General features: G+C 43.5%; 1 protein-coding gene across 1 annotated transcript in view; it reads left to right on the top strand.

Moving 5' to 3' along the window:
- Window positions 1-21: 21 nt before the first annotated feature.
- Window positions 22-14180, top strand: part of LOC122941364 (oocyte zinc finger protein XlCOF8.4-like) — a 47246-nt gene continuing 33087 nt past the window's right edge. The window contains exons 1-2 of the mRNA XM_044298563.1: window positions 22-53; window positions 9471-9601. Of these exons, the coding sequence (XP_044154498.1) occupies window positions 9524-9601 (78 nt within the window). The 5' untranslated portion in view covers window positions 22-53; window positions 9471-9523. The remainder of the gene's footprint in view (window positions 54-9470; window positions 9602-14180) is intronic.

Here is a 14180-nt window from a genome sequence, read left to right as displayed (position 1 = left end):
ACATGACTGTAACATCCTCAAAGGTCCTTCATCCAACAGGGTCTACCTCCAGGGTATGTGATTTGTATCCAGAGTGACCTAGGTGTTTACTCATGTATGGATTGTATAGCTTACAAGGTGTATCTGTACGTTGTGTGTAATGTGATATTGGTGAGTATACATATATATATATATATATACAGTATATATATATGATGTATTTGTGTTTGTTGTTTTGCAGGGTGGATGATATTGAGATATCTTAAAATCTTAAAATGATGCAGATTTGCCACAGCTCCAATGTAATATGCAGTAGGGATCGGATTTCTACATTGCAAATCCCATATATATATATATATATATATATATATTGTATTACCACATCTGTGGCTGGCCGTGCCTTCGCCCCACTGCCGTTCAGTATGACTAATCCGCTGCATTTCTGTGGGAAATAACACACTACAGCAGATTTTTCCACAGCACAGACAAATATTTTTACAAACGTTTTTGGCAGCATGAGAACAGTGTGTTGGAAACCCCATTTATATGCTAAATCTGATACTTGTGAATGGACCCTAAAGTCAGCAACAAGTGGGTTACAGAAAGCAGGTGCAGCAGTGTAAAGTCAGAAATAAAACCTAATCCGCTGTTATGCCTCATGCACACCTTATTGTTTAGTCAGTGATTGTGAGCCAAAACCAGAATTGGAGCCGCCACAGAGATGAGGTATAAGGGAAAGATCTGCACCTGTTCTGCGTTTAGAGACACACGTGGTTTTGACTTAAAATCATTGATCGACCACTGATTGTGTGAATAAGGCCGTGAGCGGTCTGTGGTATGCCGGTCTGGATTCCTGCTGACAGCAGGAGTGCACGGCATCATTGGTTGCTATGACGCAGTGCGCTTCATGCCGTCGCTGCACTACAGTAATACACTCGTATAGATCATTCGGCCTAAGGCATTAGGCTGCTTTCACATCGCTGCTTCCATTCTCCTCGTAGGAGTTATTCTCCCATTAAATATAACAGATCTCTGATGGACAAGATGCAAAATGAGCACGAAAGATGCTCAAAATAAAGGGTCCATTTTTTTTTAGTAGGTTCTTCTGATGGACCAGAAGAATGGAAAATGAAATAGTGATGTGAATGCAGCCTTAGGCTAGTTGCACACTAGCATTAGAGATTCGGAAGGCTGTTTCGGCAGGGGATATATTTTACCAGACGGATAGCACATGCGACACTATTTTGTCTGGTAATATGACTGAACCCTGACAGACCCCACTATAGACCTAAAATAAAAAATGAGGCAGAGGCAACACCAGGTAATACCCTTTGTGATGGAGTGTATTGAGACAGGTACAAAATGGAAGCGCTCACCTAATGTTGTAATTAGTCAGAGCTACCATATCGGCATGTGTCATGCCCCAACAGGGGTTCAGGTCAGAAGCACAGTTCTCACGACCCCCGTCTCTCAGAGCAAGATGTGCAAACTATTGTTCAAAAGAGAGCGTACCCTCTGTGATATGTAGGGAGTAGTTAGACCATTAAGGGGGAATTTTCATTCCCCCAATGCCTATTTTCTGGGGTTAAAAAGCCCCAAACTCTGTGGTTTTGACTTTTAAAACACCACTGTTCAAATATTTTGTCACAAGTGGTGTTTCTATGTTGCCCTCACCATTTTCCAAAAAGGGGGGGGGGGGGGGGTGGGCCAGCGGACCCGACACATTTATCTTTAGTCAGACCAGTTTTCTGGATTGAATGAAGACAGAAATCTATGGCAGCTAGGAGGTTTCTGTAGATTTCAGTATGGCACACGGCCTGCTGAAGGATGCACCAAATCTATGACAAGGCATGTGTCTCAGCATAAGGCCTCTTTCACACTACAGTATGTCGATTTCAGTGTTTTGCGGTCGGTATTTCACTGATCCGTTGTTCCGTTTTTTTGGTTCCGTTGTGGTTCCATTTCCGTTCAGTTTTTCCGTATAGCATATACAGTATACAGTAATTACATAGAAAAAATTGGGCTGGGCATAACATTTTCAATAGATGGTTCAGTTCAATAGATGGTTCATTCATTGACTTGAATGGAGCCACGGACCGTGATTTGCGGCCAAATATAGGACATGTTCTATCTTTCAACAGAACGGAAAAACGGAAATATGGAAACGGAATGCATACGGAACACATTCAGTTTTTTTTGCGGAACCATTGAAATGAATGGTTCCGTATACGGAACGCAAAAAACAGAAAAAAAAACGGTAGTGTGAAAGAGGCCTAAAGCAGGTACTTTCTCTGCCTGCACAGGCGAAATCAAGACCATTTAAGTGCCCTTGCACACGACCATATGCCTTCTGAGATATACGGTCCGTGAGCGGGCCATATATCCCGAAGCAGCATTGATTGGGAGAATACAGCATCCTAGATTACAATTGTCCTTACATTAGGAAATGACCACTTGTGTATATATGCATCAGCCTCAATTAGAGCCAATAACTAGCAACACTTCAGAAATAAAATGTATATCAACACACAGAGGGAGATCTGTTAAACTGGTGTAAAGATTTAACCTTTCATTTTCCAAAGGAGCTGTCAAAAATGACAGGTGGAATCTGACTGGTTGCTATGGGCAATTAAGCCAGTTATACTTTACACCTGTTTAATAAATCTCCCCAACTTTCTTAAAGGGGTTATCCAAGAGTAAGACAGGCCACACAGAGTGGCAGACACACAGTGGGGACAAGTGACTACTGCAGTCAACCACAAGCCGCTACAGTGACCTTGCACCACAAGAACTGGTCACATTACACAAGGGGAGCTTGTCACCACTGCAGCAATCACATTTCCACCTGTTGGTAGATGTTGATTTCAGCACAGCAGGGAGAGGAAGCACCCGTCCGGGAGCAACAGACACTGAACCCAGCGGCGTGGACCAGGTAAGTATGATCTTCACTGTGGGTCGGCCACTCTAGGAGGTCTGTCTAACTTTTGGATAACCCCTTTAACTATCAGGGTGTGAAACATAAAAATTATACATTTGTTTCCCTTATTTATTAGAATACAAACCTTTAACCAATAATGTTTGTGTTGCGCTAGCATCCCATGCCCGCCACTCTCTTGGGTGAGCACAGATCTTGCCTTACTTACCCTGTCTCATCTGTTCTTCTGCTGGTGGTCAAGGCCCGTGTTGCCTCATCTTCCCACCAGCAATGTGCCCAAACGCCTTGGCCTGCACTTTCCTACTAGGCCTCCCTGTACTGCTCTTAGGATGCTTCCTGGCTCTTAAAAGGCCAGCACACGTGCCCTAGTTTAATACAGCCAGTGGCTGGACACTTTAGGGTATTTAAAGCACCTAGGGGAGGGTGTCTGATCTTTTTGTTATCTAGCTTGATAGTTCTTAGTGAAGGTGTGCTGTCTTGTTTGTCTGCCCATGTACTGATCTCTGACTGTTTACCTATTCTGACCCTTGGCCTCCGCTGCCTGATCTGACCTTAGCCTGTTTACCATATTGACCCTTTGACCCCTTTCCTCACCTCAGACTCGTTTCATGGATTCACACTAACTCTGCCTGCTCTGACATTAGCCTGTTTCCTGACTACGAGTATGGCACAAACAGTGTTTCTGACCCTGGATGGTCAGAAACACTGTTTTTAACCACACCGGGACTATTCCAAAAGGTAGCGACCCCGTGACCTCCTGCAGTGAAGTCCAGATCCCTGTATAGTTATTAAAAGGTGAATACCAGGGTGTGACGCGATGTCACGTTCCCGTCCGGATCTTATAAAAAAAATGACTGTCAGTTTAGAGAAAATGAACCACATCTAATCAGGGAACAGGACGTCCATAGTTCCTGTAGCCCTTTGGAGACCACAGACTCTAATCACCCCCTGCTGAGATCACCTCACACCTCGGACAGCTTCTAAGGAAACCCCAGCCCATGCGTCTCCTGCCCACCTTGGAACCATGAAAATTAAACACATGCTAGTTGGCCCTTTCTGGCAGCCTGCTCAATTTACACATCAGAAGCAGAGATAACTCGGAGGGGGGAGCGCATAGGAGAGACATGTGAACCGTGCTCTGAGAACCCCCAAAAAGCATATTGGGGCTATATGGAATTATGACCCAAAAATGTAGGTACCCTCAAAATGCACCTCTCAATGGGTTAACTAGTAAATGGGTTACTAGTCACCTGGAGGGGAGAGAGGTGGGGTGTCACCCATAGAATCGTCCATAAATTCATGGGGGACCCAGCACAAGTGCCCGGTTTTTCATATTTATTACGCCGGCAAAGTTATGGGCCATTTTTGTAAAATTAGGGAAAACTGGCCTGGCCAGCAGCAGGGAGGGGCGAACAAGCCCTCCCAAACCCTCCTTCAGGAACACCCACCGTGCAGCCCTTGGCCAGCGATTGGCTGGGCCAACCCCCCTTACCCTCCCACAGAATGGGGCATAAAAGTCTGTGCGCAATGGGAGAGGGGAGTTTTTTGCCCTGTGGTCACATCGCCGATAGGCTGTCCGTTGGAACATAAGTTTGTGCCTCGATTTTGCATAGGCAAAATCCAAGATAGTATTTCTCTTTTTATCCCTGTTTATTTTCCACATGCTTCCCAGCTCGCTGTTGTAATCTTTTTCTCTACATTTTTGTATGCATTTTGTTTCACTTCTGTGTTACTTATAGTAAAAGATATTTTCATATCTTTTAAATTGTCTCTCTCTTATTGCTCTAAGCCCCACTGCAACAAAGTACTCGTACGCCCTGAAGAGACCTACCTGTCTTATAGTAGACTGATATTAGAGGCATAACTGTTTTATGACTCGATTGGTGTTAGCTTGTAGCGTGATAGTGGGGCTGATCTGTGAGTGGTCCGAACCCCTATCCCTACAGTTATAGAGTCACTCACGAACGTGGTGGCAGCAGAAAATAAGAGGGGTCCAGGATTGACTGTTTGGGTAATTCTGAATCTCCCCCCTGTCATGGTCCACCCTTGGTTGGGCTTTTCTCCACGCTAGGGGGGGTTGTCGTGACACAGGGGACTGCCAGAATATCGTCCATAGGTCTAGCACAAAGTCAAATCAGTTGGTTGACACAGCGTTTCCACACCCATTGCCCAGTTTGTTTGACCATACATCTGTTTAATAACTTATCCCCATTCTGAGATTTTCATTGTGCCAGGGCATGTGTGAGATTTCAGGGCCAGGCATTGGAGCAGCAAGCAGCAACAGGGATAAGGGGACTTTAAGGGGTAGTCAGAGGGGCTAGGCCAGTCATCAGTCATTTGGTTCTCTGACCACCTAAGATATACAGTACAGACCAAAAGTTTGGACACACCTTCTCATTCAAAGAGTTTTCTTTATTTTCATGACTATGAAAATTGTAGATTCACACTAAAGGCATCCAAATTATGAATTAACACATGTGGAATTATATACATAACAAAAAAGTGTGAAACAACTGAAAATATGTCATATTCTAGGTTCTTCAAAGTAGCCACCTTTTGCTTTGATTACTGCTTTGCACACTCTTGGCATTCTCTTGATGAGCTTCAAGAAGTAGTCACCTGAAATGGTTTTCACTTCACAGGTGTGCCCTGTCAGGTTTAATAAGTGGGATTTCTTGCCTTATAAATGGGGTTGGGACCATCAGTTGCGTTGTGGAGAAGTCAGGTGGATACACAGCTGATAGTCCTACTGAATAGACTGTTAGAATTTGTATTATGGCAAGAAAAAAGCAGCTAAGTAAAGAAAAACGAGTGGCCATCATTACTTTAAGAAATGAAGGTCAGTCAGTCCGAAAAATTGGGAAAACTTTGAAAGTGTCCCCAAGTGCAGTCACAAAAACCATCAAGCGCTACAAAGAAACTGGCTCACATGCGAACCGCCCCAGGAAAGGAAGACCAAGAGTCACTTCTGCTGCGGAGGATAAGTTCATCCCAGTCACCAGCCTCAGAAATCGCAGGTTAACAGCAGATCAGATTAGAGACCAGGTCAATGCCACACAGAGTTCTAGCAGCAGACACATCTATAGAACACCTGTTAAGAGGAGACTGTGTGAATCAGGTCTTCATGGTAGAATATCTGCTAGGAAACCACTGCTAAGGACAGGCAACAAGCAGAAGAGACTTGTTTGGGCTAAAGAACACAAGGAATGGACATTAGACCAGAAATCTGTGCTTTGGTCTGATGAGTCCAAATTTGAGATCTTTGGTTCCAACCACTGTGTCTTTGTGCGACACAGAAAAGGTGAACGGATGGACTCTACATGCCTGGTTCCCACCGTGAAGCATGGAGGAGGAGGTGTGATGGTGTGGGGGTGCTTTGCTGGTCACACTGTTGGGGATTTATTCAAAATTGAAGGCATACTGAACCAGCATGGCTACCACAGCATCTTGCAGCAGCATGTTATTCCATCCGGTTTGCGTTTAGTTGGACCATCATTTATTTTTCAACAGCACAATGACCCCAAACACACCTCCAGGCTGTGTAAGGACTATTTGACCATGAAGGAGAGTGATGGGGTGCTGCGCCAGATGACCTGGCCTCCACAGTCACCGGACCTGAACCCAATCGAGATGGTTTGGGGTGAGCTGGACCGCAGTGTGAAGGCAAAAGGGCCAACAAGTGCTAAGCATCTCTGGGAACTCCTTCAAGACTGTTGGAAGACCATTTCAGGTGACTACCTCTTGAAGCTCATCAAGAGAATGCCAAGAGTGTACAAAGCAGTGATCAAAGCAAAAGGTAGCTACTTTGAAGAACCTAGAATATGACATATTTTCAGTTGTTTCACACTTTTTTGTTATGTATATAATTCCACATGTGTTAATTCATAGTTTTGATGCCTTCAGTGTGAATCTACAATTTTCATAGTCATGAAAATAAAGAAAACTCTTTGAATGAGAAGGTGTGTCCAAACTTTTGGTCTGTACTGTATACAGTGATACCTCGGTTCACGAACTTAATTCGTGAACTGACTCTGGTCGCGAACCGAATTGGTCGCGAACCGAGGCACATTTTCCCATATGGTTCAATGTAAATCCGGTTAATCCGTGCTGACCTTTTTTGGGGGGTTTTTGAAGCACAAAAATATGAAACAAATTACAATACACATTGTCACTTGCATTTCCACTTTGCACATTGTCACTTGCATTTCCACTTTGCACATTGTCACTTGCATTTCCACTTTGCACATTGTCACTTGCATTTCCACTTTGCACATTGTCATATGCATTGCTGTTCTTGTCACCTTCATTGCTGCTCCGCACTTTCTTCTTTCCACTATGCTTCTTGGGAGCCATATTGGGTGTCCAGTGAACTGTACAATACAGTAAGTACAGTACTGTATGTGCTAAAAAGCACACCAAAAATCAAAAAATCACTTAAAATGTTTGCAGAGCACTCACAGTACTTCTTTCTGTGTCTCTTCTTCTCTCCACGGTCTTCCTACAGGAAGTCACGACCATGTGACAGCCTGGAAATAGCATTAAAATGGCCGCGGCTCCTGTTCGTGAACCGAGGCGGAGTTCGTGAACCGGAGCATATTTTTATGAACTTTTCTGTTCGTGAACCGAGTTGTTCGTGAACAGAAGCGTTCGTGAACCGAGGTATCACTGTATATTGAACAAAAATATAAACGCAACACTTTTTTGGTTTTGCTCCCATTTTGCATGAGCTGAACTCAAAGATCTGAAGCATTTTCTACATACACAAAAGACCCATTGCTCTCAAATATTGTTCACAAATCTGTCTAAATCTGTGTTAGTGAGCACTTCTCCTTTGCCGAGATAATCCATCCCACCTCACAGGTGTGGCATATCAAGCTGCTGATTAGACAGCATGAATTTTGCATAGGTGTGCCTTAGACTGCCCACAATAAAAGACCACTCTGAAATGTGCAGTTTGATCACACAGCACAATGCCACAGAGGTCGCAACGTTTGAAGGAGTGTGCAGTTGGCATACTGACTGCAGGAATGTCTATGGCATGAGGAGCAAAATCGAGCATGACCCACAATGCAGTTCACTGGGGACGGATCTTTTGATCATTGCTATGTTAAAGATAATACAACCGGATCCGTTCATAACAGATGCAGATGGTTGTATTATCAGTAACGGAAGCGTTGCTGCTGATCCCTGCCGGATCAGGCAAAACCACAAGTGTGATAGTAGCCTAAGCAAGTTCTACTTTATATCAGTTTGATAAATGACCCCATTAGTGCCAACACTGGGGAGGGGCACAGAAGATTCCAGAAAAGTGCACTAAACTGTTAGGAATGTCGTATTGTTCTGATCTGTGCTAGGTACCAGTTATCTGTTAACTGTTGTGAATAAAATAAAAATAAAAAGGGAAAAAAAATATTCTCTCTTCCTTTTAAAATCTTTATCTTTATAAAATTATGCCCAACATCAACCATTTGGCCTGGCCACATCTCTAATTTACACCTCGCTAAGAACCAACCCCTTTCCCCAGCAGGCACAACATTACCTTATCACACACTGTCCTGAGATTCTATACCTTCCCTTAAACACTTAGGCCTCTTTCACACAGGCGAGTTTTCCACGCGGGTGCAATGCGTGAGGTGAACGCATTGCACCCGCACTGAATCTGGACCCATTCATTTCTATAGGGCTGTGCACATGAGCGGTGATTTTCACGCATCACTTGTACGTTGCGTGAAAATCACAGCATGCTCTATATTGTACATTTTTCACTCAACGCAGGCCCCATAGAAGAGAATGGGGCTGAGTGAAAATCGCAAGCATCCGTGATCAATTGGAGGAGGTTAGTTAATTTTTTTTTTTTAACCCTCAATTGACCTTTTACTAAGCATTCTGTATTAAAGAATGCTATTATTTTCCCTTATAACCATGTTATAAGAGAAAATAATAAAATTTACAGAATACTGAACCCAAACCCAAACTTCTGTGAAGAAGTCCGGGTTCAGCTCTGGGTACAAAACATGCAGATTTTTTCACGCGCCTGCAAAATGCATTAAAACGCTTTGCACCCGCGGGGAAAAATTGTGCATGTTCCCGCAACGCACCCGCATCTTTTCCCGTAACGCCCGTATGAAGGGGGCCTTATTGGTGTGTATTCCATATGTTGAAGTATAGCAGAGACGTACTGATAGGGAACTTGTGATGCTAATGTCTGTAAAGCGCTGCGGAATATAGTACCGCTATATAAGTGAGTATAATAACGAAAAATAAATAAATATAGCAGGATTTTTGCCTACCTATAGTGTTAGTATTTAGCATTTGTATGGTTAAGTGTGCAATGTCTGAAAGGGCACCATCCGGTATAATGAATAAGTTGAGAACTGCACCATATACTGTAAACTAAGACTGGCCCTGAGTGTGTATGCCGCATAGAATAGCTACCATGGTATGTGCTGGTTTGATAAGTGTTTGGCTCTATAATTCTCAGTTTGTAAAAGATTTTATATAGAATCTTCTTCCCAGTGTTACATTATATTGGTTCTTCCTTTTTTTTCTCATGTAGGTTACTGGATAAGACGATTGTCCTTGAATTTTCTTCTGACAGAACCACCAAGGATGAACCAGAACAGAAAACAGATAGCTGAAAAGATATTAAACCTCACCCTAGAGATAATCTACCTGCTGACTGGAGAGGTGAGGGGTTCCGATTGAGATCTCACTCACATGCCACTCTTATCTCTTATATTCTGGGAATTATGTCACATTGCATAATTTTTTTTATCTCCAATAAATATATGGGTTACGTCATACATAGCGTCCGTAACGACCGGCTCTATAAATATATCACATGATCCACCCGTCCGATAAACACCTTAAAAAACAAATAAAAACAGTGTAAAAAAAAAGGCAATTTTTGTCACCTTACATCACAAAAAGTGCAACACCAAGTGATCAAAAAGGCATATGTCCCACAAAATGGTACCAATAAAACCTCATCCTGCAAAAAATGAGCCCCTACAAAAGAAAATCGCTCAAAAAATAAAAAAGCTATGGCTCTGTCAGACTATGGAGACGCTAAAACAGGGATGGCCAATCTGTAGCTCTCCAGCTGTTGAAAAACTACCACTCCCACCATGCCCTGCTGTAGCTTCATAGCTGTAGGCAGTCTGGGCAAGCTGGGAGTAATAGTTTTGCAACAGCTGGAGAGCCTCAGGTTGGCCATCCCTGCGCTAAAACATTTTTTGGGGTTTAAAACATGCTATTATTGTTTAAAACTTAAATAAATAAGAAAAAGTATACATATTAGGTATTGCCACATCCGTAATGATCTTCTCTATAAAAATGTCAAATGTCACATTAGCAAAACCATTAACAGATTTATTTAACCAATCACTGGTAACAGGAGTATTCCCAGAAGATTGGAAATTAGCAAATGTTGTGCCCATTCACAAGAAAGGGAGGAATCGGGCAACTATATGCCAGTAAGCCTGACATCAATAGTGGGGAAATTAATGGAAACCATACTTAAGGAGAGGATTGTGGAGCATCTAAAATCTCATGGATTGAAAGATGAAAAACAGCATGGGTTTACTTCAGGGAGATCATGTCAAACTAATCTTATAGATTTTTTTTGATTGGGTGACTAAAATAATAGATGCAGTAGATATCGCTTATCTAGACTTTAGTAAGGCTTTTGATACTGTCCCACATAGAAGGGTTATCATTAAATTGCAGTCATTGGGCTTGGACTCCCATATTGTTGAATGGATTAGGCAGTGGCTGAGGGACAGACAACAGAGGGTTGTAGTCAATGGAGTATATTCAGACCATGGTCTTGTTACCAGTGGGGTATCTCAGGGATCTGTTCTGGGACACATATTGTTTAATATCGTTATCAGCGAAATTGCAGAAGGCCTCGATGGTAAGGTGTGTCTTTTTGCTGATGCCACAAAGATTTGTAACAGGGTTGATGTTCCTGGAGGGATACACCAAATGGAAAAGGATTTAGGAAAACTAGTGCAATGGTCAAAAATCTGGAAACTAAAATTTCATGTTGATAAGTGCAAGATAATGCACCTGGGACGTAAAAATCCAAGAGCAGAATATAAAATCAGTGATACAGTCCTAACCTCAGTATCTGAGGAAAGGGATTTAGGGGTCATTATTTCAGAAGACTTAAAGGTAGGCAGACAATGTCATAGAGCAGCAGGAAATGCTAGCAGAATGCTTGGGTGTATAGGGAGAGGCATTACCAGTAGAAAGAGGGAGGTGCTCATGACGCTCTACAGAGCACTAGTGAGACCTCATTTGGAGTATTGTGCTCAGTACTGGAGACCATATCTCCAGAAGGATATTGATACTTTGGAGAGAGTTTTGTGAAGAGCTACTAAACTAGTACATGGATTGCAGGATAAAACTCACCAGGAAAGATTAAAGGAATGTTACAGTTACATTCTGGCTGATACTTTGTTGCAACAATGTATTTCTGTTAATTTAAGACATGAAAGCTGGGTCATTTGGTACTTGCCCGATTTGAACAGTGATACCCCAGATTGCTATGCCATGGAGCCCATTCGGATAACAAAAGACTATGTGAAAGTAAAGACTTTGGCTCCATGGCGATTCTACTGTATTTGTGTAGTCTGAGTGCCATTTACCTGATAATATGCACTCAGACCAGAGATATCTGGGGATGTGTTACATGTCTATGTTTACTGTAATGGTTGTGACATTGTATGTTTGAGTAGTGATTTCTGTCCTGTTGTTCCCACATGTATAGTGGCGATTTCCCTTTGTCCTGAGAGATAATGGAATTACTCCTCGGTTGTCTCCAGGGTACGTGCCTATGTTTACTGTAAGGGTTGTGACATTATATGTTTGAATGGTGATTTCTGTCCTGTTGTCCCAACGTGTATGGTGGCGATCTCCCTTTGTCCTGAGAGATAATTGAATTGCTCCTCGGTTGTCTCCAGGGCAGAGAGGCGGAAACCAGGATGCATTGTGTGGGATATATTGTGTCTCTGTGTCCTGAACTGTTTTTCATCTGTCCTGTGTCAGTCTTCCATCTGGTCCCCCTAGGGCAGTGTCCACCAGATGGGGACCTGCATAAATACGGGCGGGTAGCCCTCAGTAAAGAGAGATTCTGCTTCTTACCCTCAATTCGTGCTTTGACATGTTTTGTAGAGCATCACTAATCACTAGCCCTTGTAAGAGCTCTCTAGATTTCATCTACACTTACAGGAGCATGGATGACTGCTAAAGGGAACCTAACAGCGCTCTTTAGAATTCGGGGACAAGGACATCTAAACGGTCATCCCTCAGCCAGCCTGAGGCAACCGTAACAAGGACCTTAACATGTATAGCTTGGAAGAAAGACGAGACAGAGGGGATATGATAGAAACTTTTAAATACATAAAGGGAATCAACAAGGTAAAAGAGGAGAGACTATTTAAAAGAAGAAAAACTGCTACAAAAGGACATAGTTTTAAACTAGAGGGGCAAAGGTTTAAAAGTAATATCAGGAAGTATTACTTTACCGAGAGAGTAGTGGATGCATGGAATAGCTTTCCTGCAGAAGTGGTAGCTACAAATACAGTGAAGGAGTTTAAGCATGCATGGGATAGGCATAAGGCCATCCTTCATATAAGATAGGGCCAAGGGCTATTCATAGTATTCAGTATATTGGAAAGACTAGATGGACCAAATGGTAGATGGTCTGCCAACACATTCTATGTTTCTATGACCTAAAACTGAAAGCAGTAAAAATAAGTAAATAAAAACTGTGCCAAAGCAACCAATCTTTTTGGTCACCTTACCCCATAAAGTGTAATAAGGACACTAATAATGACAATGATCGGCAGAAAAATACAAAGAATAAAAACAAAAAAGTAGACATATTTGATATCATTGCATCCGTAACAACCTGCTGTATACAAATAGCACTTAATCTACCCTGTCAGATGAATTTTTTTAGTTACCTTATGTAAAAAGGTACAAGGAATCATCGTGGATGATAGGTATGTGTCACCGAGGTTCCGGGCCTCGGTGGAGTAAGAGCCTGTTTTTATGTGTCAGCAGCAGTTGCTGTTTGACATCTTGGTACTTAGTGTGGCTGTAATAGCTGATCTGGGACGGCTCTTACTGGGAGTAGTCACCCACCCAGCACTTTGACTACAGTAAGACCCTTCCCAGATCAGCTATTACAGCCATGCTAAGTACCAAGGTGTCAAACAGCAGGCCGAGTTTTGCCAGGCATAAAAACCAGCCAGCACTGCCAGGTGGAGAGGATTACCTCCGTCTGACAGTGGAGCTCAGGAGGTCTGTGTGCTGGGATCTGGGGCCTCTGCTGGGCTGGAGAGCGGAGACCTGTGTGTCAGGGGAACAGGCTGCCTAAAGCCTGTATTTGAACTTTCTGAGGCAGAACTGCCACCATGGTTACTTTTGTCATTAACTTGCCATTGGGTGTGAAGTAGCACCAACACTGAAAAAGTGATGTCAGATGACATCAAAACCTACCTGGCGATGTACTAGAAAGTGGCCACAAGGGAGAAGCTACCCCGAGACCAGTGGGCTGAGGTTGTCGCTCCCTTTCGTGGCATCCGATTCCCAGCGGGTGTATTTCAACTGGACGATCAAGTGGCCCTTTACCAAAAAGTGAACAGTGAGATTTTGGCAAGACTGGGGGTGAATGTGTTGGTCTGGGCCCAGCGGGTACATCAGTGGCGGTTTAACCCGGCTGAGCCCACGAGACCCAAGTATTATGACTTACTCCACCTTTTGCAAAAGTGACTACAGCCTGAGGTGCTGAGTCCAATGGCTATGCTGGATAGACTATTGGCTGATATGTTCTGAAGGGCTTTGCCACCCCCTCTCCAGCAATGGATCGGTCAAGTCTCTCCAGGTAATGCCCTTTAGATGGTCGACCTGGTGGAACGCTATGAGGCTACCCGGAATCTACAGGGGGGTTCTTTTGGAAGGGGGGCAGTAAAATCCCGTAAATCTCCACCCCAGACCCGGCGACTTGTGTCAACCAAACCTGCCCCGGATTTACCCCCTATCGATCTGGCTCCGATAGTCTGCTGACGGTGTCGGGAGCCTGGCCATGTACGAGCTGATTGTCTACATCAGGTGGAACCCATGGACATGAACTATGGCTTCCGTCAGTCGTTATATGCCAGAAAGCTGTGTGCAGCGGGTACCCCAGAAACTCTAAATCACTTGTGCCAGGTGGAAGTGGGAGACACTCAAGCAGAGGCCCTGTTGGACTCAGGGA

This window comes from Bufo gargarizans, chromosome 6, assembly GCF_014858855.1.
Source record: "Bufo gargarizans isolate SCDJY-AF-19 chromosome 6, ASM1485885v1, whole genome shotgun sequence".
Taxonomy (NCBI): Eukaryota; Metazoa; Chordata; class Amphibia; order Anura; family Bufonidae; genus Bufo; species Bufo gargarizans.
Note: the sequence above shows the minus strand (reverse complement) of the source record. Positions and strands in the feature narration are given on the sequence as shown.